The 20,068-nt window shown below is 42.2% G+C and overlaps 1 protein-coding gene across 2 annotated transcripts in view; it reads right to left on the reverse strand.

The window, feature by feature from the left end:
* Nucleotides 1–19,694, reverse strand: part of LHFPL3 (LHFPL tetraspan subfamily member 3) — a gene marked incomplete at its 5' end in the record, with an annotated part of 241,990 nt that extends 222,296 nt beyond the window's left edge. For both annotated transcript variants that reach the window (XM_083859844.1, XM_083859845.1), the window contains one exon: nt 19,226–19,694. In XM_083859844.1, coding sequence (XP_083715970.1) covers nt 19,226–19,694 — 469 coding nt within the window. The remainder of the gene's footprint in view (nt 1–19,225) is intronic.
* Between the last annotated feature and the right edge of the window lie 374 nt (nt 19,695–20,068).

Raw genomic sequence — 20,068 nt, forward strand, 5'->3', positions numbered from 1 at the left:
GATGGGTATTTGCATTAGAGAAGAAATAAATATACTTGTAGTACAATAGCAAGGATTATTTACCTGGAGTTTCACTATTATCCCTTTACTTCCAGGCTCACATCAGTTCATTTGCCAGAACTGCAAGTGACAACCAGAGCATACATAGCATCAGCAGCCTTTGAGTATTTCTCAGAGACAATTTGCAGGTTCTCTATTTTTCAGACACCAGGAATCTAGCTTGCAGCAATGCACCACAAATGACTATCCATCTTTTAAAATTTTACAGTAGAACTCACTTGGGCAGTGACCAAGCATGACCACACAAAGAGTGCTTACTTATCCCTTCCTCTAATTCTGTGCTACCTGTATTTTTTCACCATCATGCCTTGTGTGAGAATTAGCACAGCTTCATAGATTGTTTTCAAAAAGGGCAAATATATTCATAAGGAAAAGACCTCACTAAGTGGAGCCAATGGTGAAGAAGGAGAAAGTCCTCTTCTTTATTGAGAGAAACTAAATTCTGCTTAATAGTGCAGTGCACTGGAAATCTCCAAGATTTGGTCCTTCTGATCAAGGTGAGGTTGCCTCTCTCCACTCAGTTGTAGAAAATCAGTGTTGGCTGCTTCCCTGTCACTCCATAAACAGATCCTCTTCACTATGCATGCCATCTTTCCTGCATCTCATCACCTCTCCTCTCCAAAGAGTCACAGCTGAACACCCAGAACATGTATAGGAAGAAGGACAAAGTGGAATGCTAAATCTTGTGTGAACTTAAAACTAGTGCACTCATTGGCAAAGTCCCAGGATGTGGCTCAACTGTCTTTGGTAACTCCTGGTGTATCAAGTGTACATCTGTTCCCTGCAGCAATTCTTGCCAACAGAACACCCTACAGCACACCAGCATGCTGGGGATGCTGAGAACCAGTGGTCTGAACAATCTGTCACTCATGTATGTTCAAAAGAGAATCACTGTAGAGACACTTGCTGGCACTGTGAATAAATGAGCCATGAGCTACATATCTGGCTTTGCTGCAGTTCTTTTCTGAAAGAAAAAGCAAGTCAACAAGGAAGTGTAACACTCGGCTGAATGCTGGAGTGACCAAATAAATAGGATTAGCTAAACCTTGCTTATCTGTCAGTCATTCCTCTCTGTATGGAAGCAGTCCTCTCAAGGCTGCCCATGATGATGACAGCCTCAGTACCTTTTTGGGCTCCTGAACTGATGCTTTTCAAGCTGTATCATCAGGTTATGTTATGCACTCATTTCGGTCTTGTCATCCAAGGTTAAAACATGGTTTAGCCAAAGCGTTGCACCACAAGTACTTCCAGTTCATGGAATAAAAGGCTAAAATAATCCCGCATGAATTTTGTTCTGAAATTCAGATCTGCACTGCCATGACTGCAAAGTGACAGATGTCAAAACCAAGCCAAATACCTCATTAATGCAGAGATAAACACACAGAATATGCTGTTTGGAATGACAACGCAGTGTGTTTATGTATGTATGCCACTATTTATCATTCTACAGATGGTTACTCACAGTGATGTACATCCACAAATATGTTTAATTTTGCCTTTTCCTTTTTTAGGTAATTAAAATTTTTCCTTGCTTACACTCACTACTTCTAAGATGGCCTAGAGATCTCTGAGTTGCTCTGAGGGCAAGGGGTCACGTTGCACAAAGCAGACCAGAATCAGCATGCAATCAGTTCTTTGCAGTAATAACAGTTCATGCCTGTAGAGCATTTTTAAAGAAATTATCTTGCTCTCATTTTATAGCCAGGAAAGCCCAGAAAGGTGAAATGACTTCCCCAAGGTCGCACAGCAGGCTATGCTCAGTACATAGTTACTATTGTTGCAAATTGGGTAGCTCATCAAGCTTATGCTACTCGCACCACTCAGATACAATTCAAACAATAATTATTATTTCTACTGCAATTTGCACGACAGTCAAAGCTGGAGGCCACAATCAGGATCCAGCTTACGCTGGGCTCTGTTCAAACACCAAATCAAATCCAGTCCCTGCTCCAGGGGGGCTTGCCATCTCAGTAGGGACATAATTCTGTGGGAACACAAATCACACCAGTGAGGTAGGGAAGGAGAGAGGGAGAGACAGAAGGCAGTAAACCTTAGTGTAAGGTTTCACTTTAGAAACTTATTATTACTTAAGTTATTTAAGTTAGCAAGAAATATAAATATATTATTGACAGTTGCCTGGCTAGTTACTTAGGTAGCAGTTTATCTTCATAATCTTAGTTGCACAAATACTTTACTTTCACTCCTGTGGTCTTTGATTACACTGAGAGACAGCAATTGGATCCTGCTCTTCAGGGGACTGACTTACACTGCACTTACCCAATACTTAGAGTACACTCTACTCCTTAAGGAGTGATACTATACTTAATTTTACAACTCTCTAATCATCTGTTAAGGCAATTCCTACTGCAGACCTTTTTATACAATATGTGCTTATACATTTTACAGCACATGACAATTTGGTACACTAGCCATGAGCTAATGAATTAATTTCTCTCATGCTAACTTAAGACTGCTACTGATCTCTGCAGTAGTAAAACACACATTTACTCCCACTTTACTGTCTCTCACTGCATCCTAATGTGGCTCCATGCTAGCAGAACATTATTTATCAAATAACCATATAGCCATTCCTCTTTAGAAGCCTTAACTAAGTCTAGTATAAGAATTAATATCTCCTCTAAGACTGAATGACATAGACACAAAGGGATTATTTTCAAGAGTAAGATTTCTCAGTACCAAGTCAGGACTGCTGAATGGTCCTTAGAAGTCAACTCCTAAATTTTCTGGTAGGCATCTGCTACCCAATTATTTATTATACTGCATGTATTTGTATGACTAATGTAAAACAGCATACAGGAAATATTTAATTGACATTCATAACCTCGGATGGGTGGGCATTTTTTTCAGATTTCAATTAAGCCAAACATCCAAAACATGTTTCCAGTCCATCAAAGCATGTGCTTATAAATCCTTTGCTCAGCTGATGTATTCTGTTGAAACAACCAGATTTTCAATGACAGTAACAGATTCTAGAAGAGCACAATAGTACCATAATGTACTCTAGAAGAGCTTGAGAATTCACAATTTAAATACATTATTTTATAGAGCAAAAGAATGAGCATTCATTTACAATTACTTTCCTTGCCCCTATTTTCAGTTGGCTAAATCCACATACAAATTAATGACCTATCACAATGTCTGTTGAGGATACAGCATCAAAAACTAAGGCACTGAAGAACTTACATAAAAAATACTAATGCAATTTCATTTTAGACCATTCAGAGTTTTCAGAAATTGATGTTAGGTGCTCATTATTACCTGCATTTGTTCCTCTCTGCCATGCATCACTGAAGCTCAGCAGAACTGAGGTATTTACTTAAATGATTAGAACTTGACTTTTGGTACAATGATAAATGGAAGCAATAAATAACAACAGCTTTCTTTAGCAATTGCCAATACGTATTTTGCAGCTCTTCATGCACCATCCACTAATCTCCTTTAGCATCAGGTAATTCAAATTCCTTTATCATTTTCTGATACCTGTATTCATGACACTGTGGCTTTACTTTAATCCCAAGCAAAAGCACATTAAGAAGGAACTATGATTGACAGAATATTGCTAATCAGAAACAATCCTCCCTAAACTCAACTTGATAAATTCAAGACACAAGCAAGCATAAACACAGAGAGCAGGATTCAGCTCTACACTGCGAAACTTAAGTGAAAGTTTTATAGGCAAACTGAGAGTAGAACCAGGCTTTGATTTGCTTTGCCAGCATGCTGGTGCCTAATAATCACTTGGGCTGTTCTACTGCTTGTGAGACATCTGGGTGTAGATGACAGAGAACCTATAAAAGACCAGTGTCTTGCTGAAAAAGCAAAGGTCAGACAGGATCCCCCAGGCATTTTAAGCCCAGAAAATTGGATGTAGGCAACTGCTTGATGGCTTGGCTATCACAGACTGACATCATATCCTAAGGGCCTGACCAGTACTGGATGTACTGCAGAAACACTTGACTGGCCCTGCCATAGCCAGGTTACATCTGCCAAGGTCCTTTCACCCTACTGCAGTCTGACAGGCTAAGCCAGATGTGTGTAGTTGAGTATTTCATTGCACATGCTCTGGTACATCCCTGCCCTTGAATCTATGCTTACCCATCACCTAGTGAAGTGCAACATAAAATGGAGCTGACTGTGGAAGCATGATTTGCATTTGATCCAGACTTGATTCGGGGAAAAGCAGCCCCAGGGAATAAAAGAAACTAAATCTCTTGTGAAGAAACAAAAACACAGTAACAATTTCACAGACCACCTCACTTTTGCCTCGGCACAATTCCTCCAGTGTACCGTACAGCTAAAATTAAATGAAATGCTGTCTTATATGTTTAACAATCAGTTATTAAATATACCATCTTAGATTCAAACATAAACTCACAAAAATTTAAACCCAGACCCTTGTATCTGCAGATCTGTCCCTCCAAGGGTGCAGAATCCTGAACAGAATTTGTAAATATCCATACTGCATGCAAGAATCACAGACTCACAGAATGTGTAGGTTGGAAGAGACCTTCAAGGTCATAGAGTCCAACCCAGCCCTAACACCTCAACTAGATCATGGTATCGAGTACCACATCTAGTCTCTTTTTAAACACATCCAGGGATGGTGACTCCACCACCTCCCCGGGCAGACTATTCCAGTATTTAATCACTTTTTCCGCTAAAAACTTCTTCCTAATATCCAACCTGTATTTCTCTTGACACAGCTTCAGACTGTGTCCTCTCGTTCTGTCAGTTGCTGGCTGGAGAAAGAGACCAACTGTCTACAACCCCCCTTTAGGAAGTTACAGAGAGAGTGATAAGGTCACCTCTGAATCTCCTTTTCTCCAGGCTAAACAACCCCAGTTCTCTCATTCATTCTTCGTGTGACTTGTTTTGCAAGCCCTTCATCAGCTTTGTTGCCCTTCTCTGGACATGTTCACGCATCTCAACGTCCTTCCTAAACTGAGGGGCCAGAGCTGGACACTGCACTCAAGGTGTGGCCTCACCAGTGCTGAGTACAGGGGAAGAATGACCTCCCTGCTCCTGCTGGACACACCATTCCTGATCCAGGCCAGGATGCCATTGGCCCTCTTGGCCACCTGGGCACACCCAGGCTCATGCTCAGTCGCTGCTGACCAGCACCCCCAGGTCTCTTTTCTCCTGGGCGCTGTCCAGCCACACTGTCCCCAGCCTATAACATTGCAGGGGGTTATCGTGGCCAAAGTGCAGGACTCGACACTTGGACTTACTAAACTTCATCTTGTTAGACTCTGCCCATCCATCCAACCATTCCAGGTCTCTCTGCAGAGCCATCCTACCTTCCAACAGGTCGACACAAGCTCCCAGCTTAGTGTCATCCAGAAATTTACTAATGAAAGATTCAATAGATTCATCCATGTCATCTATGAAGAGCTTTCACAGACATGTACACCATCAACAGTGTTTCACTGGAAGCTCAGGGTATGCCTTAAATACAGTTATTTGATGCACTGAACACTTGTTTATCCTGTTGACAAAGTGCTCCCTCCTCTCTCTCCCTCTCTGAAACTGCCACAAGAGGCAGGAAAAGAAGCAGCAAGGACAGAATAGGGAACTCAGCATTACCCTGCAACCCATCCTGGTGTGAGCCAGGACCACTTAATGAGTCCCTTCTTTCAACACCCAACACCCTTGACACCAACCTATTCACACAAAACACAGCACACGCAGTTGCATATCAAAAAGATTAAGAGATTTGATGAGTTTCTTAACTATTTAGGAAGACTGTTTATGTAACAGCATGGCAACACAAAATAATTAGATGCATGGGAAGCTAAAAAGGAACAACTTCTCCAGGAAACATCCTTAGCAAAATTACATCTCAGGTTAGTCATAGAACTGATGATTTGTAAAATTATTTCCCTGAAACCTTGATATTTTAGAATATTTTTTTAAATTCTTTTTTTGATTGCTTTCACTTTTAGCACTTAACTAACATGATCGAAATTTTCTTAAGGAAATTTATTATCCAAGTTGCATGAAAATGCTGAAGGCAAAGAGAAAATATGAAGTACACCATTGCAACTGCTTTTGTTGCCGAAGTTTTACAGTTTTGCTGGAAATTTGAGGAAAGCCCTTTCCTGTTTTATCAGAATGCCAGGCAGGAATGAGCTTACTTGACAGATCTACAGATCTTGGTCAGTGTCTATTTTTAATCCTGGAAGTCACTGAGATAGCAGTGATACTGTTTAGAAAAACAAAAAAAATAAGCGTAGAATAGAAAAGAGCATTCAGCCAGATGAGTTTGCTTTCAGAAATAAGAAAGAGAGGAAGAAGGCACATTGCTAGAAACACTACATTCTCTAATGCCTTTCAGATATTCATCTGTTTCTAGTACGCAGCTCCTTCCTTCAGAAAGGAAGTACCTTCTAGTACCAAATCTCCTTCCTTCAGAAAGTTGCTGTAGAATCTTCCTGCTCTAATAGTTAGAAACCACCTTGTAATTTTCAGCCTGAAATTATTTATATCCAGATAATATCCATTTCCTCTTGTACCACTGTTAGCCATGAGTTTAGAATCATTAGATTTCACTCCACTGTCCATACATTCCAGAGGGTTCATAAACTACATCTGAGATTTTTAAAGTGCCACGAAGCAAAGTAGGCCAACAGTGTTCTAACAGTGTTACATGACATGTAGCGCCACCTTTGGAAAAAGTTTAGGAAACCAAATCAAGTCGAAAGAAGAATCAGTGGCTCAAACTGTTCTTTTATTTTCCTCTTGTTCTTAGCCCTTTCAGGTGTTTTTAGTCAGCACAGACATCGACCTTCCTCTTTCCACATTAAACTAACCAAACTTTCCTAATTTTCTTATTCCATGACATGTCACTGCTCACTGGTTTTCCTTTTTGAAGTTACTCATTCAGAGCTGCACATCAGTGTCCAGAATCCCACATGAAATATCACAATGCATCCCTAATTCTGTCAACATTGCCCTGAATCAGCTGGAAATACTTCACAAAATATGTGCCAGGACCACCTATACCTGTCCAGAGCAGCATCACATTGCCATCCCACTGCCATCCTTTGGGGAACAGCTCCTCTCTTCCCTCACAGAATCACAGAGCAGGTGGTGCTGGAAGGCACCACTGGAGCTCCATCCAGTCCAACCTCCCTACTCCAGCAGGGTCCCCTAGAGCACGTTACTCAGGATTGTGACCTGATGGGTTTTGAGTATCTCCAGTTACCCATCCTGAGCTGCACAGCCTTTCCCTGTGCCAGCAGTGTCCCCTTGCTCCTCAAGGCTGACAAAGGGCCACGTGTCACCTCGGCAGTGACTGGGCTGGGGAGACACACTGACAGAGGAATCCAATTAAATCCAAATGCCTGACAGGGACTAAACACAAGTGACTGTGCCTGGTCAGACACCTGCATGTTTGGAATGTTTTGGGCTATATTTTTCTGGTGTAATGACCATGCATTGCAATTTCAACCTTTTTATTTTAATGATGGTCTAATATAACTTCACCAGTAATAGGAACGCTAAATACTAATATACAGCAACCAAGTAATAATTAACTTTCTTTAGAGGAACATAAAGCTACAAGGATGAATAACTTTATTTTCATAGAAAGTCTAATACTTCTGTCATTAAATTAATCCTAAAACTTTGAATTAACTCTTTGTGAAATGACACTGAATGTCTCTTAAGTATATGCACTCAATGCATAACAGTTTTATAGTCTTCAAAGATGTATTAGCCAAGGTGAAGATATCTTTGGGAAATCTGATTTTGAAACAGTGTACATCAGAGGGAAGTTTCATTTATGATTTTTAGGCTCATGGGTAACATTTTTCCACTGTCTCTAAGTGAAAACCTTTTTTTATGATTTGTTCTACATTTTTCGTCACTTTTTCCTCTTGTCAAAGTTTACAAACATCTGTCTTTTTCAAGGTGATTACTAAGTCTAGTTTCAAAGATAACTACATTTCACATAATTTTTTAATCCAGAGATTATTTGTTGTCAATTTAAACAAAGCAAATCAGAAATTTATACTATGACACTAAATTGCAGTTATAAATTGGTTCAAATTAAAGGACTAAATTCCATGTTACCTTAACTTTCCTGCACAATTAATTATTGAGCTCCTTATTTGAGACTTGGCTACATATTGGTTATGTCTACACAGATAAATGAAGCAGTACCAGAGAGCATTCCTGGGCATTGAAACTTGACTGTCCACACTATTAAATTGTTAGAATTGTCCCTCAGCATGTGTCACAGGAGAGTATTTAGTCTGTTCCATCTCGCAATCTTCCAAAATATTGCCAGGGCACAGTTTGCAAGTTAGGACATGCCAGGAATGGTTCCCAACAGGCAAAATGAGTCTAGTGACCCAGTTTTAGAAGGTAAAAAATGTAATAGTATAGACACTGGCCAGTGTGCCAGCTGACTCCACAGCAGAGGGGGCTCTGTACCCCCTAATTTGTGGGTACAGGCACAGCAACCACATATCTCTGTTGAGCCCTGGCAAGCTAAGATGGCTCAGTACAGAAATGTCTCTCTAAGAGGCACAGGATCATTTATGTCAGTATTTCATGGTTACAGACTGTTACATCTGGGCAGAACAACCCACTCCAAGGCTCTTGCCCCATCAAGAAACTCCATGGAGCTGAGGAGCATTCACCTTCTGCAGCCACTGCAGAAGCCTGTTATTCCACAGGAACAGGTAAAAGGTCAAACTGAAGGGAGAGACTTTGCTAAAATCTTCCCTGATCTTAAGGACCCTTGTCTTATTTTATTCACTCTTCTTCTGCACAAAAGGTTCACCATGACCAGTAAACTACTGTAGGTTGCAGAGGTACAGTCTAGTACACCAGGACAAGACACGTCCTGGCCATGTTAGTTGCATGAAATTACTCACTTTATGCAGTCATCTTCTGCAAAGTAAAGGCACATGACTTTTAAGTTCTAGAAGTAAATAAAAGGCCCTCCCAAGGTTTCACAAATAGCTTTTTCTGAACCTCTGAACTCAAAATATCTGTCTTTGACCTTGCAAGTACAGCATGTCTAGTCTTCTTCTCTATAAACTTTTCCTTTTGAAAGATAACCAGAAAAATAAAGTGGAATATGTGACAACTCATCAACTGTTTGTAATAATTTATTTCAAACCATGTATTCCGTAGCTTTCTCCTTCTGATGCACTCTCAATTACTTGATTGAATAATATTCTCTGAAATAGCACATGATGTGCTTGTGTCAAAGAGGCTCTCCACAGACGCCATCAGCTACCTTTTAAAATCAATTAAATTCATAAATTTGCATCTGGCTTCTCAAGGAGAAAATAAAAGAACCTTTTCCCCCGGTAAATATGACCTTCTTATTCTAAGGCCAGCTTGTTTCAAGCCTTCTGCATCTCTGAATGGCAGTGTGAAGATGGATAACATCTTTCTTAGAATAGACAGATCTTGAAGTCTATTATATTGCCTTTTTTTAAGGATTCTAGCCATAATTCTCGCTTAGTAATTGGGAGCTACACACTGCTCCACACAGTAATGCATATTCTAGCTATTCACTGTCATGCTGCTGCCACTGCATTTTTAACAATGCTGATAGCAAGCGATGCTATCGAATTCTGCAGATTTCCCAGGTTATAGCCTTGTTAATGTCTTTTTTTCCTTTCATGATTTTGAGAAAAAATGTTTTTTATTTTTTCCTTTGTAATGCCTCAATATTGTGACCCTGCCATTCCTCACAGCTGGATTTTGTTCATTTTCAAATATTGAGTCCACACCATCTGATCATACCACAGATTTTCTGTTCTGATATGTTTGCTGTCTTTATGTTTGCAAGATCAAAGCTAATGCTGTTTATACTACAGTGCTAAAAAGGTTCACGTCATGAAAGGTAAAATAACTTTCCTGTCTGAAATCTAGCCTTCTTTTCTTCCATGCCTTCTTACTGCTGATAATACCTGTATGTTTACCTCATCCTAGCTTCATTTTGGCATATAGCAATTGTCTTAATTAAACTTTTAGAAGGAATCCCTGAAAGAACTCAGCAGCAGCTGTATCCTATGCCAGTGATGTTCCTTCAGTGGCAAGAAAATAGAGCTGTTCTGACACCAGCCACTTTCCCAAACCTCACTCCCGTTTCTCTTCCCTAACCATATCCAAGTTCTCAGCTCCCCACATTTCAATAGGTAATATTCTCCTTTTTTAAGCTCTCTCCCAGTTTCTTTCTCCCCTTCTTTCTTCCCTCAGACATATACTTTTTCCCAGTGAAATGTTATTCATCCTCAAATAGCCTGGATAACTTTATGCATTTCCTTTTGTATCTTACTATTCTGTTATCTTACTGTTTTTCAAACAGTGGACCACAGCCCCCAGGATGTTCATAAAAGGCAATTGGGAGAGTTATAAGATGCTGAAATTTTTATTACACTCTAAACCAAAAGAAAATATCTCTTCTCCATTCCCAAAACACCTTTATCCTTCAAAAAACAAATTTTGCTACCAAAATCTCAAATCACTCATACAAATAAAAGGTATTCACTTCTTACGTGATACATTTTAGACAGGTTCCCTCTGGGATCAAGAGAGATGTAGCTGTGTGATTTTGAGCTGGATGACCAATTTCAACCAAATTTGACTGATGCTACAAGCCTTCAAGACACTAAACTACTGCAAGTTTTGTGAAAAAGCTGGAAGCAGAAAGACTCCCAATTTTCCACCAGTGGAAAGACAGAAATAATTTATCTTTTAACAATCTAGATGGCAACTTGAGGACATCAAACCGAAAGACAAATAGCTTTATGCCAGGTATAGCCCATGCTGTGCCTTTGTCAACTACACAGATAGGAAGCCTGTGAGGAGCTGGAGAGTTTAGCTACCAAAGTTGTGACATCATAGGATGCAGGAGAGAACTTTTGGTACTGTGGGCACAGGGTACTTGGGGGAAGAAATTATTTAGAGATGAGACTCTGGGCACAGCATTTCTCCCTCATTTCCACTGTTCACATGATACACCTTTTACTTTCATTTTTATAGCCAAACATGAAGAATATGAAAATGTTTACTTCAGTGTAATGAAACCAAAAAAGCTGCACAGCCCCACCACTCACTTCATCCACAACTTCCCACTAAAACCTCCAGGTAATTTCTCCAGCATCCCTAACTAATCTTCTGACTCATGCTAGGACACAAGCACTTCCTAAAGGCAATACTCATCACAGCCAGTGTGACAATAGCAGAGCACAGACTACCATGGGGCATTCCCAGGCAAGGATCTAGGGGGCTTTCCTCTGGAGCTGAACATACGGAAAATCATACTGGCAGCATGATTTCTCCTCTGGGAAAAAAAAAAAGCACATGCACCAGACCTGCTTGAATTAGATATCCTCAAAGGCTTGATGAGACAGCCCGTTTGGTGACAAGGAGAGCACTTGGCTCTTTCCCTGCCCCGTGCCTGCCTGCACAACTCCAGCACCCCATTTCCCCAAAATGCAGAGGCAATACTCATCATACCATGGTCAGAGCCTTCAAGAACTCTGATTTGTCTCTCTGATGGTCCAACATTGACTACTGTTCAGAGACCACTAAATAACTTCAGTCATCTCAACCTGCAGGTGCCATGGGGGTATTAACACTTTTATTAAAATCAGCATTAATGATGAAACTCAAGCTCGAAAACCTGCTCAATATCCTGGACTTTTCTTCCTGTCTCTTTTGCCTCCCATGTGCCTCCTCACATTACACGTGGAGTACATAGTGGCAACAAAAGCTGACAGCACTGCTGGTTAGGGTCCTTTGTTTCTGGTGAGATAGTAAAGACAATTAACAAATGAAAAATCCATCTTAAAAGGTTACAAATGTACATACCTCATGGCTAATGCAAATTTGTGTAACTTCAGCTTCCAAACACAGCATTTGTCAAGCTAAGGAAAACTGCATGACTTGAAATCTTCCCCTGTAGGTCCTCTTATGCCATCATCTGTCAATTTTTAATCTTCTTTTGAACAGCAAGAAAATTCATCCTTTTAGCTCTTCTTCTTTCATTTATTTAAATCAGTTCTGAGATCCTTTCTACTTTATACTTGAAAGGGCGTCTTGAAAGATATTTGACCTAGACAGAACAGGCAGGGGAACCACTGCGGGCAGAGGAGTCCCCTTTTTTGCATACATATTTAGGGACAACACTGAGCTTTTTCATTTCAGTGAGAGCTCACATGCAGATGTCTATCTACCACAGTCTGCAATTTCTCATCTAAATAACTGATTTTCATAACACATAATTTCATAATTCCCCCATCAGCAAGATGCCTCCTACATTTTTTGAAGCGGGAACTGAACCTGAAAATGGATGTAAAGAGTAACAAGAAGTGCTTCTACAGGTGTATTAACCAGAAAAGAAAGGTCAAATAAGATGCATCCCCTGATAAGTAATGCTGGGAAATTGGTAACAATTGACAAGAAGAAGGCTGAGGTCCTCAACAACTCTTTTTGCCTCAGTCTTCAATGTTAACTATTCTTCCCACACCTCTTGAGAGCATGGAACTGCACAATGGGGACTGGGGATGCAAAATGCTTCCACCTGCAAGTACAGACCAGGTTCATGACCACCAGCCTGAACCATGGACTTCTGTGTAAGTCCATGGGAACTAATGAGATGCATCCCAGAGTCCTGAGGGAATTGGCTGCTGTAGTTGCCAAGCTACTCTCCCTGATATCTGAAAAGTCATAGGAGTCAGGTGAAGTCCCAGGTGATTGGAAAATGGGAAACATTGTACCCATCTTAAAAAGGGTAGAAAGGAGGACTCTGCAGACTACCAACCTGCCAGCCTCTGTGCCTGGGAAGATCATGGAACAGATCCTCTTAGATGCTGTGCCAAGGCATATAAAGGACAGGGAGGTGATTTAGGACAGCCAGCATGGCTTCACCAAGTGCCAGTCCAGCCTCGCCAGCCCAATGGACTTCTATGATGAGGTGACTATATTAATGGACAAGGGAAGGCTTATGGATGTCACTTATCCAGATTTCTGTGAAGTCTTTGACATGGTCCTCCACAATATCCTTCTCTCTAAATTGGATTCTGCCCCTCTGCTCTGCTCTGATGAAACCCCACCTGCAGTGCTGCATCCAGCTCTGGGGTCCCCCAGTGCAGGAAGGACATGGACCTTTTGGAGAAAGTCTAGAGAAGAGCCGTGAAGGTGATTAGAGGGATGGAGCACCTCTCCTATAAGGAAGGGTGAAGGGAAAGTTAAGAGAACTGGGATTATTCAGCCTGGAAGGCTTTGGGGTGACCTAATTGTGAACTTCCAGTACCTGAAGGGAGCCTACAAGAAAGATGTCAAGGAACTATTTACAAGGGAATAGTGGCAGAACAAGGGGAAATGGATTCAAACTGAAACTAAGAAATAGGTTTAGATTAGATATTGGGAAGAAATATGTTACTATGAAGGTGGTGAAACACTGAAACAGGCTGCCCAGAGAAGCTCTGGATGCTCCATCCCTGGGAATGTTCAAGGCCAGGTTGAATGGGGCTCTGAGCAAGCTGATCTAATGGATGTGTCCCTGCTCATGGCGGGCAGGGGGGGAACTGGATGATCTTTAAGGTCCCTTCCAACTCAGGCCATTCTATGGTTCTGTGATTCCATAATTCTGATTCTTAGAAGTCTTACACTGCATTTAGTGTATTAAAATATGGGCTGTAAGAAATAAGCCCATGTTATTATGACATCCAAATCAGTCTACGCAATTAGCTATTCTTACTATAATTTATTAGACAAATAACTATCATTTATTAAACAAATAATTTTTATGCCACCTGCAAAGTTCAGGAGCCATAAACGTAAATTACTCTCTCAACAAATTGTTAAGGATACTGAGGCTACAAACAAGATCCTTGTCTGACTCCATGAGATATCTTGTTCAAATACTGGTGCAAGGCTGGGTTTTTTCCTAGCCTTCTGGAATTTACCCCTATACCGAGATCCGTCAAAGAGCAGTAACAAAGGCTCCAAGAGCATCAAGGTCAAGCCTTTTAAGACTCTTACATAAAAGTCACCTGGTCCTGCAGACTGATTTCAAGCATAAAGGCAAACAACAAAGTTGCAATGAAGAATTCCTCCTTTTCATTCTGAAACAATTCCCTCTTTTAAACAAACTTTTAACTGTGCCATGTAATAACCTCTTCATTATGGCTCCTTTGGCCTCAAAGATCTGGCAGTTGAGTGATAGAAACCAGTTTTAAAAACTAGTTTAAAACAAGTCTGGGGAAAACCTGGGGAACCACAGAAAGACCAACACCTGCACCATATAAATGAGTAGAACTATGAAAGAAACAGTGTATATCAGAGTATGTGTACAAATATGACATATTTGTGTGATGAAAGGAATTAAGGTAGGATCAATACACTTATTCCAAGTAGATTTTCACAAAACTACTAGAGTTCTCCAAAGAAGCAAAAAATAATGTGTACCATGATTTTCATTAACAATGTTTACTTGGATTTCCAAAAGACATTTGATGAATCTATCATTCGTAAGTTTTAAAAAACCTAGACTCCCAGAGGATAAAAATAAATGCCCTTGCAAGGATAAATAATTGGAAACAGATGGTAGGACACTACTGTCAATTTTTCAGTTGGAGTGAGGTCAATGGTGGAATCCTGCAGGGATCTGTGCTGGAACTTGGGAGCTACTCACTTATTTATAAATGAGCTGGAAAACAGGATAAATGGTGAGGTGACAAAGGTAGCTGCTGATACTCATTCAGGGTTGCTACGATAAGGGTTGACTCTGAAGAAAGGCTTTATAATACTGAGTGACTAGGCAATAAAAAGTCACATGAAAGTCAGTGTAGATAAATAAGAAGTAATTTCTTTAAGGGGGGAAAACTAACTACACAAAATTATGTGCCCTAAGGTGATTATTAACACTTCAGGACTAAGATCTTGGGGTTATAATAGGCAGTTGTGTGAAAACATCAGCCCACTGTTCATGCCCAGGGAAAAATTGAGTTTTTCTAATTACTAGGAAAGGAACGAAGAACGAAAGAGAGAATATTATTAAGTCACTGTAGGAATGGCTGGTTTGTCTGTTTTGAATATTGTGTGTAGGTCTGGTCCCACAGACTCTGAAAAGACAGAGTAGACTGGAAATGGCTATAGGTAAGGCAGCAGGGATGATCACAAGTTCAGTACAACCCAACTAAGGACTGACAAAGAAGCTAAGGGTCTCAAAACCAGGTAACTGAGGGGATACAGCAAAGGTGTAATCAGAGCCAGGACAGGGAATGTGTCTCCACGTTCCCTGTTAACAGCCTCATCCAAAGCATGAGCTGAGAGGATCAAATGAAATGGGCAGGCACAAGATTTTAAACACAAAACCAATTGAATATTCACAAGCACATATCAAGTTGTGGAATTCCTTGCTCAGAGGCACTGTAAATGCTAAAAGTTTACACAGGTTCAAAATGTGACCAAAGTCTCAAAAAACAAAATCCAGCAAGAGTTTTTTAATGCCAAGATCCATCTGAGGAAGTCCCTGAGTACAAGTGCTGGAGAACCAAAAATATGGAGGGCAAAATGAGCTTGAGCTGCTCTGATGCTTTTGTGGGCCTATGTTACAGACCACTGCCAAAGACCACTGGACTGTGGTTTGCCAAACTTCAGAGCTTTTATGTTTTGTTCAATGGTCCTCCTACTGTGGGCATGGGCTTAGGCATCTCTTGAAAAACCTAGATATTGGTTTCATCCTACTTGTCCATGGGACACTTCAATGCCTTTCTCTTGCTTTCTTTACTTCTTTCTTTCTTATAATTTGAAACATCCTAGTAAAGGAAAAAAAGTAATGACAAATATCTAATAGTGAAAAAAAAAAATCACAACAGAAGGGAAGTGTTTAATTTACTTAACCTATAAGTATAAATCTCAAGAATTATCTTTATTTGTGAGGTCTCCTGCAAGCTCTAGGTGTAGAATAATAAAGAACAATAATACCTAATTCCTAATGATTTCAAGAGTTTGTGATCATGCAGCTTCTTAAATTAGGTGAGTGCATATGCTACTTCTTGTACCTATGATTTTGCAATTGCAGAAGAGAAGGTTAGAGGATGGAGAATGAGGCTGCTAACATTGGCTCTCAAAGTATCAAGTGTACCCTGACAGCATCATGCACATACAACAAAAAAGGCAGTCTAAGCCATGGCTAAATCATAAAACCATCTAATCTATGTTGTACTCACATACACACAGGAAATACATTTTTCGTTAGGATTTTTCTTCTTTATCATATCATAGACATGTCTAGTCATAGACATGATTAGACAGCAACAAGGATTGAAGGTGTATGTGCCCAAAAAACTGTTTGTCTTTTTCTTCTTTAAAAACCACCTTTTCAAAACAAGAGCTATATCATGCTGACAATTTATAATGACTCACGCTGGACAGACTGTGATCCAAATCTTTCTTCTAAAGAAATCAGTTCCTAAGCTTTTATTTGCAATCCTAAACCAAGCATGATCCCACATCAGAAACTTGATTCTAACAAGATTTAAATTGCATCAATTTTAAGTATTATATGACCTAACCGAATGCTGGCACTATGAAGGTACATAATAGCAAGCAAAATCAAAGCTATATTCATATGTTTCTTTATTTCACTACTTCAGATTCAGTTTTGTTCCTGTACTACACAAAACTATATGCATATGTAGATGACATTATTATATTGTTTTTTGTGAGATAAGCATTTTAGGATTATCCATTACTTATACTCTCCAAATAGTAAACTAATAGCAGAAGTAGGTCATATAGCTCAGAGAAAACTTACAATACTCCTGTCATGTACATTTTACTCTATGTCCTCCTTTTGTCCCACAGCCTTTATTTTCTTCAAAGGATGCAACCCAAAGCAATATGGACTTTCTGGGAATTTTTTCTCCCTTGAGGAAACGTTAAGTAATATACATAAGTGAACAGTGAGGTAAATACTGAATTAAGGTAAAACATTCAGCAAACAAAGTCAGGTTCTTTCAACACCCACCATTGTTCTAGTTCTTCCAGGGAATTCATGTTCAAATTGGAAAAGACAGCAAACAACCACTTGGCTATGCATGTATTCCCTTATTAATTTTGGAGGGAAGCAGTGTGAGAAGTGATTCTTCTGCTGACATGAAGGTCCTTTTATTGACTTTTAATGTTGACTTAAGCTTTGGAGATGACAAAAATTCTGTGTTGCATTGCCTGAAAATGTCTCTCCAGTCACACCTACACACGTAAGTGGTACACACAGTGTGGTACAGACTGGGCTCCAGTAGATCTGTCACATTTGATGGTTTCTTAACATTATTATTCACTCTTACAGAAATGCAGTAAAGGAATCAGATTCATTTTATCTACTTTGCACTAGCAACTCTGGTCATGAAGTGCAACCATATAAATAAATGCTGATGTTGGAAAGTGCAAGAGATTTGGAAATTGTACTGTCCTACTGCATACTGGACATGAAAAAAACATGCTGAAATGCATCAAAACAGTGAATATTCATGGCACCTTTCACCAGCAGAACCATAAGAAGAAGAGACAGTTGAAAGCAGAAGTCCTTAATGGAGCAGAGGAGACATCAGTCATGCAAAGATGGAGCAGTTTGCTCTGTGTACAATTAACCAGACCATATCGGAATGCACATTACTGAATGGACAGAGGAGCCAGCAGCATCGAAGGGGATAATGTGCAGAGATAATGAACCCAAAACTAAACTCACTGGAATTGGGAAAACCCTACCAACCTCAAGTGACTGCAGATCACTCCCCAAGTGATACAGAAAGAAATTACAAGAAAACTTCAGTGACGGAAACAGCATAAAAATGTGTAATAGCACACAGAAAAACGTTACCAGAGAGAGAAATGGTTAAAGCTTTTTCATACAAACCAGGGAATTCCACCAAGTCTCGTGGACTAGACAGCAAATTGAATAATGCTGAAATTGTTCAGTAGAAAACTCAAAAGAATTTTTGCTTAGAAACTGAAACAAATGTAGGTCAATTAAGGGGACTGAAAAAGTGATTGTGAGCCCATTTTGGTGACATTTTGCTCTGTTTCCCTAACAGATTATTACTGCTTATTCCAAAACTTCTCAATTTCAGGGTATTACCAGGAGGACATGTAACAGGTATGCTTTGATTTTAGCCCTTTTTTCCCCAAATGATTGAAGAATTAATATTTTCTATCTCGCTGAAGCTGCTTATATTACTGTCTTAATTCTACAGACCATTCTTTTCTTGTTACCCTCCCAGCTGCACACAAATAACCAGTTCTCCACTAACTCAGAGGGAAAGCTGTGCTGTAAATGCAAAAAGGGATGTCCTGGTGTTTTCCCTCTTTCTTATCATACGCTTTCCCCAGGGAGACACTGGATGTGATGGGGAAAGTCAAATGAAGTCGGGACATCTTCTGAGATAAAATCAGCAACTGAAATTAATTATTTTTCTTTACACTCTTAACATATAGTGGAAAATAAACCTTGTAGATGAGTGAAACAGACCCCGACCAAAACTCGTGCAATGCCTCATCCAACGACCTCAGCTGCCCTTCCAGTTCACCATCAAAAGCCCTCGCCAGCCCCTCCCACGGAGCCGAAGTGGGCTCTGCCTTGGCCAGGCGGAACTGGGACGGGGACTGAGCTTCAACAGGCGGGCAGCTGCCTTCACCCACCGTCGCCGGCTCGAATTGTCCCCACTGCCATTTTCTCCTGACCTTTACAAAGCCCAGGCGCTGGAGGACACCCGCCCGCTGCCGCCCGCGGTCCCGGGGGCTGCCGGAGCTGCCCAGGGCTCGTTCCCAGACCGAAACGGGGCAGTTCCCCGGGGCAGCGCTCGGAGAGGTGCAGGAGCTCGGGCTGAGCCTGACTTGGCCCACGCCCAGTGGGGCGGCCCGGGGCAGGCACGGGCACCGCTCTGCGACGCTGCCGATGTGTCACGGCACCCCCGAGCATCCTCTCCCGGCCTGCCCCGGCGGGGAACCCCCGGCCCTCGCCCCCCGCCGCTCCTCGACCCTGTTCCGAGCCGGGCGGCCCCGGCGCCGCAAGTTTGTCCAGAGCCCCCCGGGCCGGGCCGGGCCGGGCTGTGCCGGACAGGGCGGAGCGGAGCCCTCAGAACCGGGGCCGCCGCCTCCCTCCACTCACCCGAGGTCAGCTGCATCCAGGCACAGATCTTGTATACGGTGGCTGTGTTGCAGAAGAAGAAGAGGATGAAGCAGACGATGCAGGCGATGATGAGCATCATCGAGAGCCCGATGAAGAAGGACGCAGCTTTGAAGGCTCCCGAGGGCAGGCTGGAGAAGTCCGTGAAGCTGCCCCGGCAGGTGAGTTCCCGGCTGAAGCCGTTGCCGATGCAGTAGTGGAAGAGCCCGAAGTAGCCCGCCTGCGGGGTGTCCACGCCGTCCCCGATCCAGTACGGCTGGATGAAGCACACCACGTTGACGATGGCAAAGCAGATGGTGAAGATGGCCCAGAGCACGCCGATGGCCCGCGAGTTCCGCACGTAGTTGGTGTGGTAGATCTTGGCAGCCTCCTGAGCTGGGAGCATCCCCGCTGCTACCGCTCCTGACGAGCCTGCTCCTGTAGCCGCCGTCCCTGCAGCCGCTCCGGGCATCCTCGCCGAGAAGGTGCCCCCCCTCCCCTTCCTCCTCCTCCTCCTCCTCCTCCTCCTCCTACTCCTCCTTCTCCTCCTCCTCCCCGCTCTCTCGTCTCGACGCGACGCGCTCCGCGGCCGCCGCTGCGTGCGAAGCCGGCGAGCCCCTGTGCCGGGCTTCAGCGGCTCCGCGCAGCCCCAGCAGCCGCGGCAGCGGCGGCAGCACCGACACCGCCCGCCGCCGCCTATCGGGGCTCGGCGCAGCGCCGGCGGCCCCGCACCGCCCGCCCCGCACAGCCCGCCCCGCACAGCCCGCCCCCGCCGCCGGCCGCCTCCCGCACACCGCGGGGTCCCGCCGCCCTGCGCGCCACGGCGGGGGCACGGCTCGGGCCGGC

This window comes from Zosterops lateralis, assembly GCF_965231275.1.
Source record: "Zosterops lateralis genome assembly, chromosome: 4".
Lineage (NCBI taxonomy): Eukaryota > Metazoa > Chordata > Aves > Passeriformes > Zosteropidae > Zosterops > Zosterops lateralis.